The sequence below is a fragment of the Salminus brasiliensis genome, chromosome 18, assembly GCF_030463535.1.
Source record: "Salminus brasiliensis chromosome 18, fSalBra1.hap2, whole genome shotgun sequence".
NCBI lineage: Eukaryota > Metazoa > Chordata > Actinopteri > Characiformes > Bryconidae > Salminus > Salminus brasiliensis.
Genome location: NC_132895.1, coordinates 9,253,341 through 9,270,761, shown reverse-complemented (window position 1 = coordinate 9,270,761; position 17,421 = coordinate 9,253,341). Strand labels below are relative to the sequence as shown.

Here is a 17,421-nt window from a genome sequence, read left to right as displayed (position 1 = left end):
GCTTACTTACACACACACACACACACACACACACACACACACACACACACACACACACACACACACACATTCCTTCGCGATCAGGAGGGAAGTATTGCAACTTCCCCACCCACCAACGAACACGATTGGCCACTTGGCCCAGCCAGGCCGCGTTCTGATTAGTCTTGCCAACTGTCAATCACTCCAGAAGGGCGTGTCTGGGAAAGGAAGTGCCTTCTGCGTTGAACAGAAGGAAAATCACACCATCCAGAAGAGCTTTGGTTGGAGAGCAGGGCAGTAAATGACCGTCAGTGGCTACCGAGCGGTTATTTCTAGCAGCCTGCCGTTTTAAATGAGGAGAAGACAACACGGGCGACCCCAGCGAGCCGTGAAGATTGGCTGAAGTCAGGCTATCGTTCAGGTTCAAGTGTGCGGGAGCTGGAGGGGGGCACTATTGTTCTGGCTGCTTTCTGCCAACACACTAAAACTCCATCCTCGCCTTTATGGCTACGAATTTTGAACCCATTTATGGACTTTCAGAAGACGAAGTAAGTCCATGCAGCCGTACATGTGCTTGTGCTGGTGTGGTGAAGTCGGTCCGAGCCCCTGCAGGCTGCAGGTTGGGGGAATGGTGGCGAGGTGTTTGTGTGTTGTGAGTTGATGTTTGCCATGTTTTTGTAAACCAGGACTGAAGCTAGTTGGAGAGCTTCCTGCTGTCTTTCTGCTCAGCAGAAGCTCCAAACCCAGCATTCCTCCACCTGCACTCTGCATGGTTAGGTTTGGTAAGGCTTGGTGTGGACCCCCCCCTGTACTGCTGTACCCCCCTGTACGCCTGCTGTAGTGTATAGGTATGGGGTTCAGTGTGTGCTCTTGTGTGTCTTGCACATCATCATCATCTCTCTCTCTCTTTCCAGACTGCAAGAGGCCACAAACTCTGACCTCCATGAAGTGCGTTAACTGGAGCAGGGTGATTTCATCTAAAATTTCAGCAGAAGCAGAATTCCTCGGTTTAGTCAGACAGCTTGGGCTTAGTGTCTAGCCTGTCCAGTAGGACAGCAGTTGAGAGGTATCCCTATAGGACTAGCCTGTCCAGTAGGACAGCAGCTGAGAGGTATCCCTATTGGACTAGCCTGTCCAGTAGGACAGCAGCTGAGAGGTATCCCTATTGGACTAGCCTGTCCAGTAGGACAGCAGCTGAGAGGTATCCCTATTGGACTAGCCTGTCCAGTAGGACAGCAGCTGAGAGGTATCCCTATTGGACTAGCCTGTCCAGTAGGACAGCAGCTGAGAGGTATCCCTATTGGACTAGCCTGTCCTGTAGGACAGCAGCTGAGAGGTATCCCTATTGGACTAGCCTGTCCTGTAGGACAGCAGCTGAGAGGTATCCCTATTGGACTAGCCTGTCCAGTAGGACACCAGCTGAGAGGTATTCCTACTGGACAGGCGTGACTTTCAGCTTAAGTTATCTGGCTAAGTGACTTATCTGCTTTGAGACATGGCTTCCTTGCATTTTCCCAGCCTACTGTCCAGATATTTATGATGTGGACAGCTTTTGAGAGGTCAGGGACAGCTATGAGCTTAATCATAATTATTTTATTAAATTAAATTTATAAATATGTTAAATATTTATTATTTTATCTAATGGACCTCTTGGGGTCCTGCTTCACATATTTCTCTGTTTAGTCAGACAACGTACTCCGTGTCTAGCCTGTCCAGTAGGACAGCAGCTGAGAGGTATCCCTATTGGACTAGCCTGTCCTGTAGGACAGCAGCTGAGAGGTATCCCTATTGGACTAGCCTGTCCTGTAGGACAGCAGCTGAGAGGTATCCCTATTGGACTAGCCTGTCCAGTAGGACACCAGCTGAGAGGTATTCCTACTGGACAGGCGTGACTTTGAGCTTAAGTTATCTGGCTAAGTGACTTATCTGCTTTGAGACATGGCTTCCTTGCATTTTCCCAGCCTACTGTCCAGATATTTATGATGGGGACAGCTTTTGAGGGGTCAGGGACAGCTATACAGCCTACTGTCCAAATATTTATGATGGGGACAGCTTTTGAGATGTGACAGCTATATAATTATTTTATCAAATGGACCACTTGGGGTCCTGCTTCACATATTTCTCTGTTTGTCGGACAACTTGGGCTCAGTGTCTAGCCTGTCCAGTAGGACACCAGCTGAGAGGTATCCTTACTGTCCAAATATTTATGATGGGGACAGCTTTTTTGAGATGTGACAGCTATATAATTATTTTAAATAAATGGACTGCTTGGGGTTCTGCTTCACATATTTCACTGTGTAGTCAGACAACTTACTCCGTGTCTAGCCTGTCCAATAGGACACCAGCTGAGGGTTGTCCCTATTGGACAGGCTTGACTTGGTTATCTGCTTTGAGACATTGCATTGCTTGCATTTTGTCCAGATATTTATGATGGGGACAGTATAGTAAAGTCTGTCCAGTAGGAAAGGAACTGTTGGACAGGCTTGACTTTGAGCTTATCTGGCTTACAGAGTTTGTGACCTATCCTACCTCTCTGTGTGTTTGGATTTTCCCAGCCTACTGTCCAAATATTTCTGGTCTTACTCCAGTATAGGTTCCTATTCTGAGTTTTGGTTCCTCTCTGTGTTTCTTTGTACTTAAAAAAAACAAAACTTCTCACAAATGCTTGTTTTGAGTGACTTTGAGTGCTTAGAAGAACCGCATTTGATTCACTGTGGAGGGTCATTGTATTTGAGATGTGAGCTTGAAGAACCTGTTTGAGGAACCACCTTAAAACACAATGTCAAGACAAGAACTATCTTGGAACCATAGAAACATTAAGAGTGATCCTCATGCTTTTAGAGAGGAACCATGTGACAGTACACCATTGGATGATGGTAGTGTCTGTGCGTTTTGTCACTATTGTCACTAGGGCTGCGTGGTTGCTAGGGTGTTGCTAGGTGGTTTTTAAGATGTTGGTAAGTGGTTGTCATGGTATTGCTAGGTGGTTGCCATTAAGTCACGCAATGACTGCTAAGATGTTGCTTTGTGGTTGTTATGGTATTGCTTAGTGGCTGCTAGGGGCCTGGTAAGATGTTGCTAGGAGTGTGCTAGGTGGTTGCTATGGTATTGCTAAGTGGCTGCTAGAGTGCTGCTAGGTGCCTGGTAAGATGTTGCTAGGAGTTTGCTAAGGTGGTGCTAGGGTGGTTTATATGGAATTGCTTAGTGGCTGGTAAGTTGTTGCTAGGTGGTTGCTATGGTATTGCTAAGTGGCTGCTAGAGTGCTGCTAGGTGCCTGGTAAGATGTTGCTAGGAGTTTGCTAAGGTGGTGCTAGGGTGGTTTATATGGAATTGCTTAGTGGCTGGTAAGGTGTTGCTAGGTGGTTACTGTGGTGTTGCTAGGTAGCTGCTAGGGTGTTGTGAGGTTGTTGCTAAGGTGCAGCCTTGACCCATTTGGTAACAATCTTTTTTTATTTATTTTATATGCAAGTATATAAATGAAACCCACTTAGAGATATGCAGCTGATTGACTGTTCGTGGTAGTGGGCAGATGCCTCACCGGTCGTTTGAAGTGTATTGTATTGATTAGACCAAAGCTGAGTCCGTCCATTTGTTCATTCGCATTGTCTTCTGTTGTACTGATGTGATGCTGCTCTCCATTAGCTGTGTTAGAAAGCCTCATTGATGGTCTGTACAGCTGGAGCTGCTGCATTGTGTCTTCTTTCATTGCGGGTGCACTCTTGTGCCAGAGATTTGGCACAGTGTGTGGTTACAGCCCCTGAAAGCAGTGGGATTGGCCAGTTTGATTGGCTCCGGTGTCACTCTGGTGTGCCTGCTTACCTTCTTATGCCCATTTCTTTTGCCACGTTTCTGCTGATGGCTCTTGTTGTGGATATTGTACTCTTCATAGTGCTGTTAAAATACTCGTTATACTGAATTGGTATCGGTCTTGAAGATTAATGCCGGGTATATTGTTGGGTAGTCTGTATTAATAAGCTATGGATTTTTGCCATTGAAGTCTTATTCAAGCTAAGTTTCATAATGAGTTTGCTTTATCACAGACGGTCTCTGAAACTTGACTGAAGACTTGGTTAATGGGTAACTTTTCACAGTCTGACCTGTGATAGTTTGTCATTAATACCTGTGGTATACAGGAAAGCAGTGAAATATGGATGGTAGTGTTCATTCTGCTTTGTTGTGTTTAGTAATGAGTGTTGATGCAGATATACACAAAAGACATGCATCCAAAATGACAAATGTACAGGGTAAGAAAGCAATGCTCTTATTTTAATTAATTAATTAATTAATTAAATAAAATTTTAGTTAATGTGAAGTACTTTTGTAAGCAGCATTTGTAGGTTTATTAAAGCATTAAGCCACAACAGACTTTGGGCTGCTGTGAATGTACTGTAGGTAAGGATGCTGACCTGATAAAGGATCAAATTAGGATAATTCACAGCCTCAATTAGTTTATTGCTTTAATTAAATGTGATAAAATAAGCAAACCTTTAATAATGAAACTTATTAATCATGAGAATCACAATAAACGATCCTTCTGACAAGTAATGTTGTTTAGACCTAAAAGTCAGAAACGAAGTCTAAGTTTTGTTACATTGTAATAGGGTTGCAAATGGAGGAAAATTTTATACAAATTTCCAGTAAATTACCGGTAACTTTCCATGCAGACTTTATCTCGGGAACTTTGGGAATATTCCAAAATGTACACTTTCCATGGAAGTTCTGGGAATTTATGGTAATTTATTGTAATTAATGACATATTGGATAATTTAAAGGAACAATATTATACACTTCATTATACATATCATTTTTTTTTTGTCAACAGCAGACATGAAAACATAATAAATAATAACAATGACACATAGCTAGCTGCAAGCACTTTATAAATGCTTAATTCTTTCATTGAACAATCAAAAGTTAAATAAAAAAACAATCAAGAGCATTCCAATTGTCTTCAAAATGTTAAATAAGTAATTAAGTGTTAATTATTGGTTACAGAAACCTGTTGAGGCAAAAAATATAGGTAGCTAGCTTAAGCTAGCCTTGGTTAGATAACCTCTTGCTAGCCTGCAAGCAAGTGTTTCTGAATTACCAGATAGTGAGCAACTGTGAGATTACAGCTCGAATTCCTGGTTGCTTAAATGTTTTAATGCTATTACTATTAATAAAAATATGAACCTCGTCAAAACTTACCTGACTTTAGTTAGTCCTTTAGTCCAAATGTGTGATTTCAGTAGTGGTTAGTGTCTAGTTTCTAGAAATCATCTGGATATATGCTGTACATGTGATGGAGGAATGAACGGTGCATGCTGGGGGGTGTGGTCTCAATAGCACTTCAGTGTATAATGTGCCTGGGATTGAGGAGCAGTTTTGCTATTCATCTGTTTTGGTATCATATCTAGTTATTTTAGCCAAAATTATGCTTAAGTATAACTTTGACCAACTATATGTAAGTTTCTTACCTTTAGCTTTGAGTATTCCCACTTTATTTCCATGAATTCCCCTTAAATCCTGTTAATTCTCATCATTACCCGTTAATTCCCATGGTACGTTTCCCAACTTTAAAACTTCCCGGACTTTTGCAACCCTACGTTGTAACTTCTGACCTTGTTAGTTTTGGTTTCACACTGCAGTCTGGAGAGCTCACTAAAGAACTTTGCATGATGCACCTACGCCCAGTCATCACCTACATGGGCTGTGACTCCCTTTACTTAATATTGATTGGTTTGTGGAGGAAAGGGCGTCTGACGTCGAGGTGTTGTCAGTTAAGGGGTGATTAATTGAATGATTGAACAGGTTTGTGTGGTTCCACCATACTGCTTATATTACAGCCTTACTACCAGCAGCACCAACTTCAAGGACAAACCTGGAGACTAGTTCCAAACTACCAAATGAACGAGCTCCATCCTGCAACACGATCACTTCTGACTGGTAGAATCGTTCCCTTCTGCTCCCTTTCTGCTTCTTTCTTCTTCTATTGTTTAATGGCTTATGATGTGTGACATGTGCCATAGCTTCCTGTGATCTGTCCAAAAGACCAATAGTTTGGTGCAGAACATGACCACCGCTTTTGGTCTGTTGGTCTGCATATCATGGTTTGAAGCACCTTTCACAACAGTTCTTTTGGTTCGGGCCAAACTGAAATGTCAGAAGCTCCAGGCCAGACAAGGTATAGGTCTATAAGCAAACTAAGTTAGTATAGCCCAGTAGTTCCACCTCTGGAGGAAGGCTGGAAATCGTGGGGGCAGTGTAGCAAATGATTCAAGTGAGACACAACCTCTTGCATATGGACACGACAAAGACGAAATTTACGACCAAACTCTTTCATACACTATTTACAGTCGTTTACACTGCTGCCTCTTTCGAGCACTGTTAGGCCCTTGAGCAAGGTCCTTTACCCTCTCTGCTCCCTGGGTGCTACAGCAATGGCTGCCCACCCCTCCGGGCATGTTTGTGACATTCTTTGGTCAAAATACCACAAGGGTCCAGCTGCATGTTCCTTTAAATGATAATGAGACACCAAGCCAAATCTAAGCAGCGTGTTGAGTGCCTAGGCAGACCAAAGAATAACTGCCAGGGTTGTCTCTTCAGTTTGTGGGTTGGTAGACACTCCAGATATCTGAATGTATGTGCACTTTAACTACATAATGTACATCATTACCCTGCAGCGATAATGCTAATTTCCATCAGTGATTACAAGTGGTTACATCCCTTTTCCTACACCAGAGCAGAACTCCCTATGTAGGGAGTACATCCTACCCCCAACATAGTGCTCTTTATATCTTATAAAAAATCTTTAGATCTTATTTTATCTTAAAATAACATCTACTGCACCCAAACATACTGTACAGACATATTGCATATGTGTCAAATTAATTTGAGATTCAGCTCTGATACAGTGCTGTCCACAGTTCTCTCCTGGACATACAGAGCACTATTTGGGTGCTGAAGCCAAAACTCACCATCATCATTAGTGTATTATATGGAGCAGGGGTGGACCACGGGGGCTGGAGTCCAGTGCGGTCTGCTGTTTCCCTGCTTGAACAGACCTGCTTAATCTGGCAATTAACCTGCCAATGTGAGTTGAATCAGGCGTGCTTAAGCAGGGAAAGCCCAAAACTGCAGAAATCTGGCCCCCCAGGACTATCCCTGATATAGTATGGGCAGTATGGAGCTCATTGAGAAGCTGGCTGGGTTTAGTACTACTGGAGGCAGATCTCCTCAAACAACACGTCTGAAGCAGGAAAGACGTTCTTTATGTTTTATACTGCAGCTTTAAGGCGAGTCATTGACAGTTAAATTCTGAGTTAACCTTTGAGCTGAGATGATTACTCTAGTTCACTGATGAACACAGTCATATAATGTAAGGTTATGCAATGGCACTCACATGAGAGCATGGCAACTTTTACAGGAGATGGAAAAACCCTTCTTAACCTTCAATGGAAGTCAGTGTAAAAATATTAAATTTAAGTTGAGGAGCATTTCTATTGGTCCATTCATCACAAAAAGGGGAAAAACAATTTCCAGATTCAGAATAATGTAAAAAAATGTCAAATACTGTACAATAGTACAATACTGTACTCAGTCCTGCAATGGCCTGACGCTCTACCCCTGGGGGTATTGTAGGTACTGACTACTTCAAGGCAGGAACAGCCACAAGACCTGCCTGATGTTTTGGAGATGTTCCGACCCAGTCGTCTAGCCATCGTAATTTAGTTCTTCTCCCAGTGTCTCAGATTCTTACACTTGCCCATTTTTCTGCTTCAACACATCACCTTCAAGAACTAACTGTTCACTTGCTGCCTAATGTATCCACCCCCTAACAATCAATGCTTTCCACTTTACCAGTCCATGCTTCACATTGTGTTATGGCTGATTGCTGTCGCTGACATTAGGCTGGTTAGGTTGACTGATTAGCGACCTGCTTCTCCTCATCCAGAACTGCTTATTGAATGGTATAGATGAGGATGTCTTCACCTCAAGCGCTTTTAGATGTTGTAAAGGCCTGAACACTGACCTTGCAAACGTGAACCCAAGAGTGCAGCTGCATCTTATAGAGAAGCGTCCATTAAAAAGGCCACTTGTCACCATCCGCTGACCTGAGAGCAAGTCTTATGGGTACATCAGAATGTGTGACCTATGCTCACTCTGCTGCTCAGGAATTTAGCATGGGCTGTTCTGTGCACTAGAAAGAACGACAGTCTGAAACGATGTGTTTAACCTCTTCCTTGCCTGGTGGAAAATGCCTCTATTAATCATGAATTAATGATGGATTATTAGGGCTGTGTATTGGTAAGAACTTGGTGATACGATGCTCATCACAATGCAAAGGCTCTGAGTATATTATGAATATATTGATATATTAAGAAAGGTAGTGTTTGGTTGGGTTTATTTATTTATTTATTTATTTATTTTTATTTCATTTATTTCATATTTCATGTTTATAAAATCGCATCATTAATCTGATAATGAAAGCTCTCCATTGTTGCTACGGCTACTAATGCTAGTTAACCAGGTTTGTGCAATGATGATGATCATATCCATATCGGCCGCGTCTAAGGCCGCATTCACCCCTGGATTCAACATGCGTCTCAGGTGATCTCATCACAAGTGATTAGCAAAAAACGCATAGCCGCTCACTCTTGTTATTGTGAAGGAGTCTCCTCTCACCGCTTGCGATCATATTGCTTCCATCATTTCCGCTGGAGGAGTGGCATGGCGCTCATTAATATACCAATATATATGATATGTGTATATATAATGATAATATTATCAACTACGAGTATCATCCTTACCCATAAGTTAGTCTGTTATTGTAGCGTGCTCAGCAAACCCGTGCAGATGGTGGACGGTGGTCTATTGGTTATTACTGCTATGTGTTTGTTGTGCATTAGTAAATACATAGCACTACCCCCCCTCCCATCATTTAGTTCAATGCTATAGTCAGTGTGGGTGTCTAAGTGAATTGCGTTGAAGGTGTGGGATCTGCAGTATTGAGGAGCAAGTGAATAGTCAGTATTTGAAGGAGTTGGGGTTTAAAATCAGTAAAAATGGGCAAACGTGAATCTAAGATGCTAAATTGTGATGACTGGACAACTGGATTAGACGATCTCCAAAGCATCAGGCAGGTCTTGTAGAGTGTTCCTGGCACGCAGTGGTCAGTACCTTAGCAAAAGTGCTCCAAATAAGAACAACCTGTGAACCGGCGACTGGGTCATGGGTGCCCTAATGCTCACTAATGCTCATGGAGATTTAACATCACAACTTGCAGGATTTGCTGCTAGTGTCTTGGTGCCAGATTCCTCAGGACACCTTCAGAGCACTTGTGGAGGCTGTGCCTCGAATGCTCAGATCTACTCAATGTCAGGCAGGTCGTGTTAATGTTATGGCATTAAGAATCAGCTGTATGACCTGGTTAAAGCTGCATTATTTTGACCATAATCATTTGCATTTGTTGTTGATTTCTAATATCAAATCGCGGCCACACTATGGCTTACACTCTGCCCTGCCCTGTAGAAATGGCGGCATGCCAGAGCTTTCAGTATGATTCTATCATTTTGCATTTACGCCCTTAGAAAATGAGTTCTACGAGGTGCTAAGTGCTTGGAGATGGAGATGAGCAGGAGGTTATGTTTTGCTGACTAGCCTTTTCCATCGCAGCGAGCCGACAGGGTTGTAATTTAGAAAAAGATCAGATTTGCTTCCAGCAGCTCCTTGTTTGTGGAGTTTTGAGCTGCTGCTAAAGACGCCTCCTGCATTTGTCTTTTCTCTTTTAAAAAAATATCTCTTCAGAGTCTGGAGGACAATCTGAGCGAGGTTTGATGTTGTGCTGGACGCTATGTATTTCTATTCCATTCAGTAGGAAAAAATGATTTCTACATTTCATCACTGCATATTAATTCTGAGTGTGCAAAATAAAAGTAAAAGTAAGGTAAATTGTCAACATACAACATTATGCATGTATAGATTTTGGGGGACTGAAAGTAACCTGAAAGTAACAAAGGTTAGCTTGCTCCACTTACTCTCCTCCTGGTGTTTGTTGTGTGTGAATGGATAGACTTGTGCTCCTGGGTTTTACTGAAGTGTATTTGTACCGAACCGCCACGGAAAGGTGGGTGTAGTAAGAGAGCGTGACTAAGTTTGGGGTTAGTTTGGAACGGTATACTGAGTAAAACTGGATATCGTTGGGTCTTGGCATTAAAAGAAAATTGGGATCTGCTGCCTTAAGCTGTTAGCTTTATGTTATTAGCAGCCTGGTCTTGCTCAGCTGGAGTTCATTGGTGGTTTGTATTCTGATCAGATTTAGATCACATGCATGCAATTACTACTGGTGTATCGGTTGTATTGGGAGGGGTTTCGGTTGTTGAATGAGTCGTGGAAAGATGGATGTGTTTACACTGCTGTAACTCATGTGGCTCAAATGCGTCTCGGACCACCTGTTTCGGTTTCGTTTACACTCACGTTTTTATGTGGCTTGGCCTGATCCAGATATAACCCTAATACTCAAGATGCATGAAGTGACCAGGTCTAAATGGGGCCATGGGCTTTGCACTTGGGAGGTTTTATTGCTTTTTTTTTTTTTTTGGGTACCAAAATTATACCATGACTTTTGTGCACCATTAAACCACTAGTTAATGGTGAGGACTTCTGTTCTGATCGGTTGTCCTATACTGTATGTTCATCCATTCAACCTAAAAAAAAAACGATACCAAGTCATTGAACTGGTGTTTATTTGACTCAAATAAATATATTGAGTGATTCACTATTTGACATAAAATGTTTGAGTGTGCGTGTGTGTATATGTATGTATGTATGTGTGTGTATGTGTGTGTGTGTGTGTGTGTGTGTGTATATATATATATATATATATATATATATATATATATATATATATATATATATAATATGATTCGTCTGTTCACCCAAAAAAATGAATCAAATAAAAATGAAAATATATTATAGAATTATTTTGACCATAATCATTTGCATTTGTTGTTGATTTCTAATATCAGATCACGCCGGCCACGCTATGGCTTACACTCTGCCCTGCCCTGTAGAAATTGCGGCGTGCCAGAGCTTTCAGTATGATTCTATCATTTTGCATTTACTCCCTGGTGCGACGTGCTTTTGGAATAGAGATTTGTGTGTATGTGTGTGTGTATGTTTCTTTACATTCTTTAAATTTTTCTTTTATATATTTTTTTGGGTTGAACGGATGAAGCACTTTTTGCAGTGTATGTTGCACCTTATTCAGCAATGGGTAAAGGTGGTGCTGAACCTGCAGGTTGAATAGGTAAGTGATGGTAAGTGCCCTATACTGTCAATGGGATGGATAAAATGTGGTTTTCCATGGTGTATACCTCTTCATAGAAAGGTGACAAGTTTGGGAAAATCATCTAGTATGACATTGTACATCTAATATTGTACATGATACAGACTTGCTGTTAGTTTCAGCCTGCTTAGATTTAGACGCCTTCCTGCAGCTCTGAAGTGACACTTTTTCTCAGTTTAGGTGACCCCATGACTCTGTTCTGTCCAGCCCCCTGTCATTGATTCTGTCTTTGGTGGCCCGTCTTCTGCTCTCCAGGGCCTCAGTCTTAGCTGCTCTGTCTTTAAAACCCTCATACATCTCCAGTGTCTGCGTCTGCAGGGAAGCTTGAGTGAGATGTCACGCTAACAGAGCTTCTTTGGAACTTCTGTTCTGCGACATGGCTGATTTCATGCTGTGTGTCTACTGAGAGATGTTTTGGCACAGCAAGGCTTACTCTAATTCTCTGATGTTTTTACATACTTATCTGTCACGGTTTCCCAGGAAGTTCCTCAAAAGTAGCTTTGACTTTTTTCCCCCCGTGTTTTCACAATGCTTGGATATTTTTATACCAGGAACATGAGCAAGGTGTGTTACAGTTTGAGGTGCTGAGTCGTGAAGCAGCAGGTATGTGGCGAAACGGCTGCTTCTTCAGAGAATCTAGACTTGGTAATGCAGTTGCTCTATAGCACAGAATGAGGCGATAGCACAGCTCTGGTTGTTGGTGTGGCACAACAGATGACACCACTACCTGCCAGTGAGCTACCACACCATGTTGGAGACTGGGGTTCGATTCCCGGTCTGGGTGACTATGCTGCGCTACACCAATAAGAGTCCTTGGGCCAGACTTCTAACACTCCATTGGCCCGCTTCTGTAATACGAGTAACCATGGAAGTCGCTCTGGATAAGAGCGTCAGCTAAATGCCATCAATGTAAATGTAACTGTACACGAGTCACCAAACTTTATGGAAATGAGAAGCAAATTTGACTTGGTGGCAACCAGTCAGGTTCTGCAAATTTTGCACAGTTAAGTGTTTCTTGTGGCCCATCCAGGTTTATTAGACATTTTTAAAGGAGGATTATCTGCAAAGTCTTGTCTGAAAGTGTTGGAACAACAAGGCCAGATCTTTATCCTAAGATCTTTTTCCTAAACACAGAAGACAGTTTGGTGGTAGACCACCCAATACGTAGGTGAGCAAAAGTATAGGAGCAGAGTCTTAAAGTAAGTTTAAGTAAACTCTTGATATGTGGGTGCATATAACTGCTTTAAGGCGAGGGGTGGGAGAAAATATTGAAATATCGAAGTATTGCGATTATATGTTTTGCAGTGCTGTATCTCTTGTCAAACACACAGTACTGATTTTTAATAAATAGTTTAGATGTAAAGGTTGGTGGCAGACAGGGGTTCATTTCGTGTTGTTTACACATTGACCACTAGAAAGCAGTGTTTTACCCTTTAATGCAATGATTTTATGGCAATGCAGCATTGGCAGCAGTTCGAAAAAAGGTGTTAGCTGGCTTTGCATGTATCGCAAGAACGCAAGGAGACATGTTAAGGCTTTGCCCTCCCAGTGTTGGGAGCGTGGCTGGTGTTCGTGATCGCTACGAGTGGGTGGGTTAATTGGCAGTAACAAATTTATTTTATTTATGTAGGATATTGATAACATATTATATTCTAATTCCAAAAATGAAAGCTAATTGCTCTTTAAAAGGTGTAAGTGCATAAAGTAAGTGACGTAAGGCCCTAAAGTGGCAAAAATATTGTTTATCGCAATTATTTTTGGGACAATATATGGTCCCAAGCAATAGCTATTGTAACGGACCTTATTGTCTTGCTGCATAATGGAGATTGGTTGCATTTGTACATGAATTGGCAGACAGAATTGGCCCCTTCCAGAAGCAGCCATGCAAGCCCAAGCCATGACCTACCTCTGTCATGTTTGACAGATGATGATGTGTGTTTTGGGTTGTGAACAGCTCCTTTCTTTTTCCACACTTTGGCCTGTCTCATTTTGCTAGTCATTAATCTTTGGTCCACCCGTCTCTAAACCTTTGTTCCATGACTTTGCATGGCCTTTTGCATCATCACATACCTTTGCAAGCTTGAAAGGAATAGGTAGCGCAGCATGCCCCCGGCGTATTGTTAGCACACCAATATAAAACCGATCTGATGAGTCACACTGTAAACAGTCTGAACTTGTTAAGTTCTCTGCTGGCTTAAGGTGGTGATCTGCATGTAGTGTGAGTCACAGTTTGATCCTTAAATTCTTTTGAATTCTCATTTCATGTCGGCTGCGTGAACCTGACCTACAGCTCCCAGATCAAATAGACCTGGGGAGTTTTTTTTTTCGTTTTTTTTTCATGCAAATAAACTCTCTCTGAACACACTAAACTGAACTGACAACCAGTCTTTAGCGTCAGAGTGGGTCAATAATGGGACTGCAACAAATGAGCAGAATGCTACATCCTGCAAAGGCTTTAAGGTAGTACCAGAAAAGTTGTATTTCTCTTTAAGGTATACACAAATCAGCCATAACAATAGCACCACTGACCTTTTCATCTATAGTGACATCTGTCACGGGCTGGATATATTAAGTAGCTAATGAACAGGCAGTTCTTGAAGGTGATTGTGTTAAAAGCAGGACAAATGGGCAAGCATACGAATCTCAGAACTGTGATGGATAGGCAACTGGGTCAAAGCATCTCCAAAACATCAGACAGGTCTGTGGGGTGTTCTCGGGGTGCAGTGGTCAGTATCTACCAAAAGCACCAAGAAAAGACAACCGTTGAACTGGTGACAGGGTCATGGGCACCTAAGGCTTGTTGATGTGGTCCCATGGAGGCCCCACCTGATAGCTTGGAGGACTTCAGAGGTCTTGTAGAGTCCATGCCTCAAGTGGTCGGATCTGTTGTGGCTGCACAAGGGGGACATACTCAGTGCTAGGCAGGTGGTGCTAATGTCTATTGGCTATTGACTGAACCTGTCAGACTGAGTCACTGACTTGTATACAGTACCAGATTATCAGCCTACGACCCTCACACGCTACTCGATTCTCACTCTAAATGTCGACTCCGACTGATGAAAAAATTGCAAGCTAGAGCCAACCAGCACGGACTCGGCCAGACTGAGAATCAGGGTAAAAATCACATTGTGTAACCCTTAAAATAACAGAGGTATGATAAATGGTAGTTTGCAGTTCTTCTCATGAATTAACCCATTAATTTAACTGTTTTTCACTGACCCTAAAAAGTTGTTAATCTGAGGCCTACATCTGTATCATTTATCAAACCCCAGAAACAGTCATCTGAAACTCTGATCGGTCCGGAGGCACGGCACGCACAGTACAAAGCACTAGGATTGGTCTCATTGGGCTTATTTGCATATTACAGCCTTCTGTCATATCAGTATTGCGAAGATCAACATCATGAGAATGACTAACCTACTGTATTGCACAGCCCCAGTCAATACTCCTCCCTCTCTCCCACACCCCCTTGTTCTCTCGTTTACACACACTGTCTCTCTCCTGCCGCTGCTATGATGACAGTGGTGGAATGTGATATTGCTGTATTGCTACATGCTGTCGCATGTTATCCATTAATAATACATGAGGACTGCTTAAAGCTGTAGTGTAATCTGGGTTGCATGCCCGTGCATGGCTTTTCTGTGCATCACCATCCATTAAAATGATATGATATGATATATCATCCATTAAGATGGTATAAGCTGCCGGAGATGCTCAGTTGGCTTGTGATTTGAGTTCTCCTCCATGTTGCTTTCATGTGGCAGACTGGACAGGGCAAAAATCACATGTGGTAGAATGTTTTTTTAAAAGTACTAACAGCATTAAACCTAAATGAAATAATCAACATGCAAGATTTAGTTGATTACAGGTTCTGAATGTTAGTTTCGATTCATTTTCCACCTCTAATCTGACTTCCCTGATCGTTCAGCTCCAAGTTACTTTAAAACACTGCAGGAAAATAAGTGTAATCAGTCATACTGCAAGATATTAAACATGCTATTCTCAACACTACACTCCTACACAGCAGTATAATGATATTTTATCATATGGTGATCAGTGTTATCAAGATTACACAGTAAACTGTTCTAAGCATATTTTCAGGATATCATCAATGCTTGAGGAAGACTACACTGCACGTTATATTATAAACAGTGTAATTAGTCCTGGTTAACTGGCTGAAGTGCAGCAGATTTTGAAAACAAATTACAGTACTCAGTATAGAAGAGTATACAGTACTTTTTAGTACATTTTTGTCTGCGAACCATATCACCAACCCCTAGTCTAGAATGTCATATATATAACTGTTTACTAAAAACAAAGTGTATCACCACTATTAACTTTCTGATGTATCTGCTTTGGTAATTTTTATCATTAATGTTTAAAACAGTCTGGACAGAGGAGAATGGGTCCCCCTTGTGAGCCTTGGTTCCTCCCAAGGTTTCTTCCTCCAGCTCTGAGGGAGTTTTTCCTTGCCACTGTCGCCGTTGGCTTGCTCACGGGGGTCTTTGATGCTTCATGTTATTCCTTCTTTCTTCTCTGTCTCTGTTCTTTATTAAGTACTAATTATGTAAAGCTGCTTTGTGACGACAACAGTTGTAAAAAGCGCTATACAAATAAATTTGACTTGACTTGACTTGACTTGTTTTAATTTGGTATCAATTAGCAGCATCTTACCCAAATTATGTGTGGGTGTTATTTGTACAAACAAAGATTGGTTTGGATCAGTAGACATTTGGATTGGATTGGAAAAATGGTCCATGGACATCTCAAAATAAAGGGCAGCAATAAAATAAAATCCATTGCACTAAACATTTTTTACAATCGTAATAATACTGTTGTCATATCGCCCGACTTTGCCTCCAACATGTTGGCACAGCGGAAAAAAATAAGGATCAGAGGCTCAGGCTTAGAACAGACACCAACCAGTCCATGAGAACAGGCCTGGATCTGCCCTGGTTTCAATCCACTGGATCAGGATAATCCCTTTCCTCCATTTTTCCTTCAGTGAAGCTAGAGTTAAAGATACCCAAATGTTTAGCAGATAGCAGGCATTGGACGTGCAGGTCTGTAGACACAGGTTTACATATCCTAACCTCCTCTAACACCAGGTGACAGTGAGGCCTCGGGACCTTTAAGTTTAGACTGTGGAAACATTATTGCATTATTTATGAATGATTCGTGCTAAACCCTGCTTGTTAGCACAGCATCTGCTGCTCTATGGGACTGCGTGTCGTAGCTGCTTTGGCCTAACGTTCTGCCTCAGAGCTAACCTCACTCATTCGACTTCACTGCATGTTATATAACAGCCCATTCGTGTGACTTTATCAGGGTTAAATAAAAAAAAAAGAAGGTCCAGATACATTTTTCATGCTCAATAATTCAGGATGTCGATACCAGACTTTCAGACACTGTTATTTATTGATACATGTTCATATGCAGCAGCAGGCCTGAATGGATACATGCTCGCTACAGGTATTCAGTGTCTGCTTTAGTCGATTCAAAATTAGAAGCAGAATCGTATTAGCAGAACAGCACTGTAGCAGGAAAATCCTGATGATTCAGCGACTCGCAGAATCTGGACGAATATGTTCTTTTTTTTATATTAGTTTTTTTTATATTAGAATTGATGGATCTTCAGCAGGCCTCTATTATGGGAGAGTTACTTAGTAACCTTCGCTGTAGCCTACTACTGCAATAATCTCCCTGCAGAGAACAATGCACATTTCTACAGTATGAGTCTGATCTGTAAACAGCTGTAGAACTGGTGATCATTGATCAGTGACCATATGCTCAATTAAAAGTGTCAAAGAATGCATTAATCTATTATGTTAATGAAGTTGTTCTTTGATGTATAATCAGTGACCTTGTTTACGCCTGGTCACTTCATGTGACTAGTATCTGGATTGAATCCTGATAAGATTTTAGCCACATGCGTTTACACTTAGTCAAATGCATCTCCAGTTAATCAGACTGAAATCCGATTGCTGTGTGGGATGGAATATGCAAATGTTCTAGTTGCACAACAATTATTATTGGTGTTTCGGTTGTACTGGGAGGTATTTTGGTTGTCAGCTGCATCTTAGACTGATGCGTTTACATATGCTGTAATGTGG

The 17,421-nt window shown here is 41.8% G+C and overlaps 1 protein-coding gene across 5 annotated transcripts in view; it reads left to right on the top strand.

The window, feature by feature from the left end:
* Positions 1-232: 232 nt before the first annotated feature.
* The window catches only part of nedd4l (NEDD4 like E3 ubiquitin protein ligase), a 127,985-nt gene continuing 110,796 nt past the window's right edge, over positions 233-17,421 (top strand). For all 5 annotated transcript variants that reach the window (XM_072662669.1, XM_072662665.1, XM_072662666.1 and 2 more), the window contains exon 1: positions 233-527. In XM_072662669.1, coding sequence (XP_072518770.1) covers positions 483-527 — 45 coding nt within the window. In that variant the 5' untranslated portion in view covers positions 233-482. The remainder of the gene's footprint in view (positions 528-17,421) is intronic.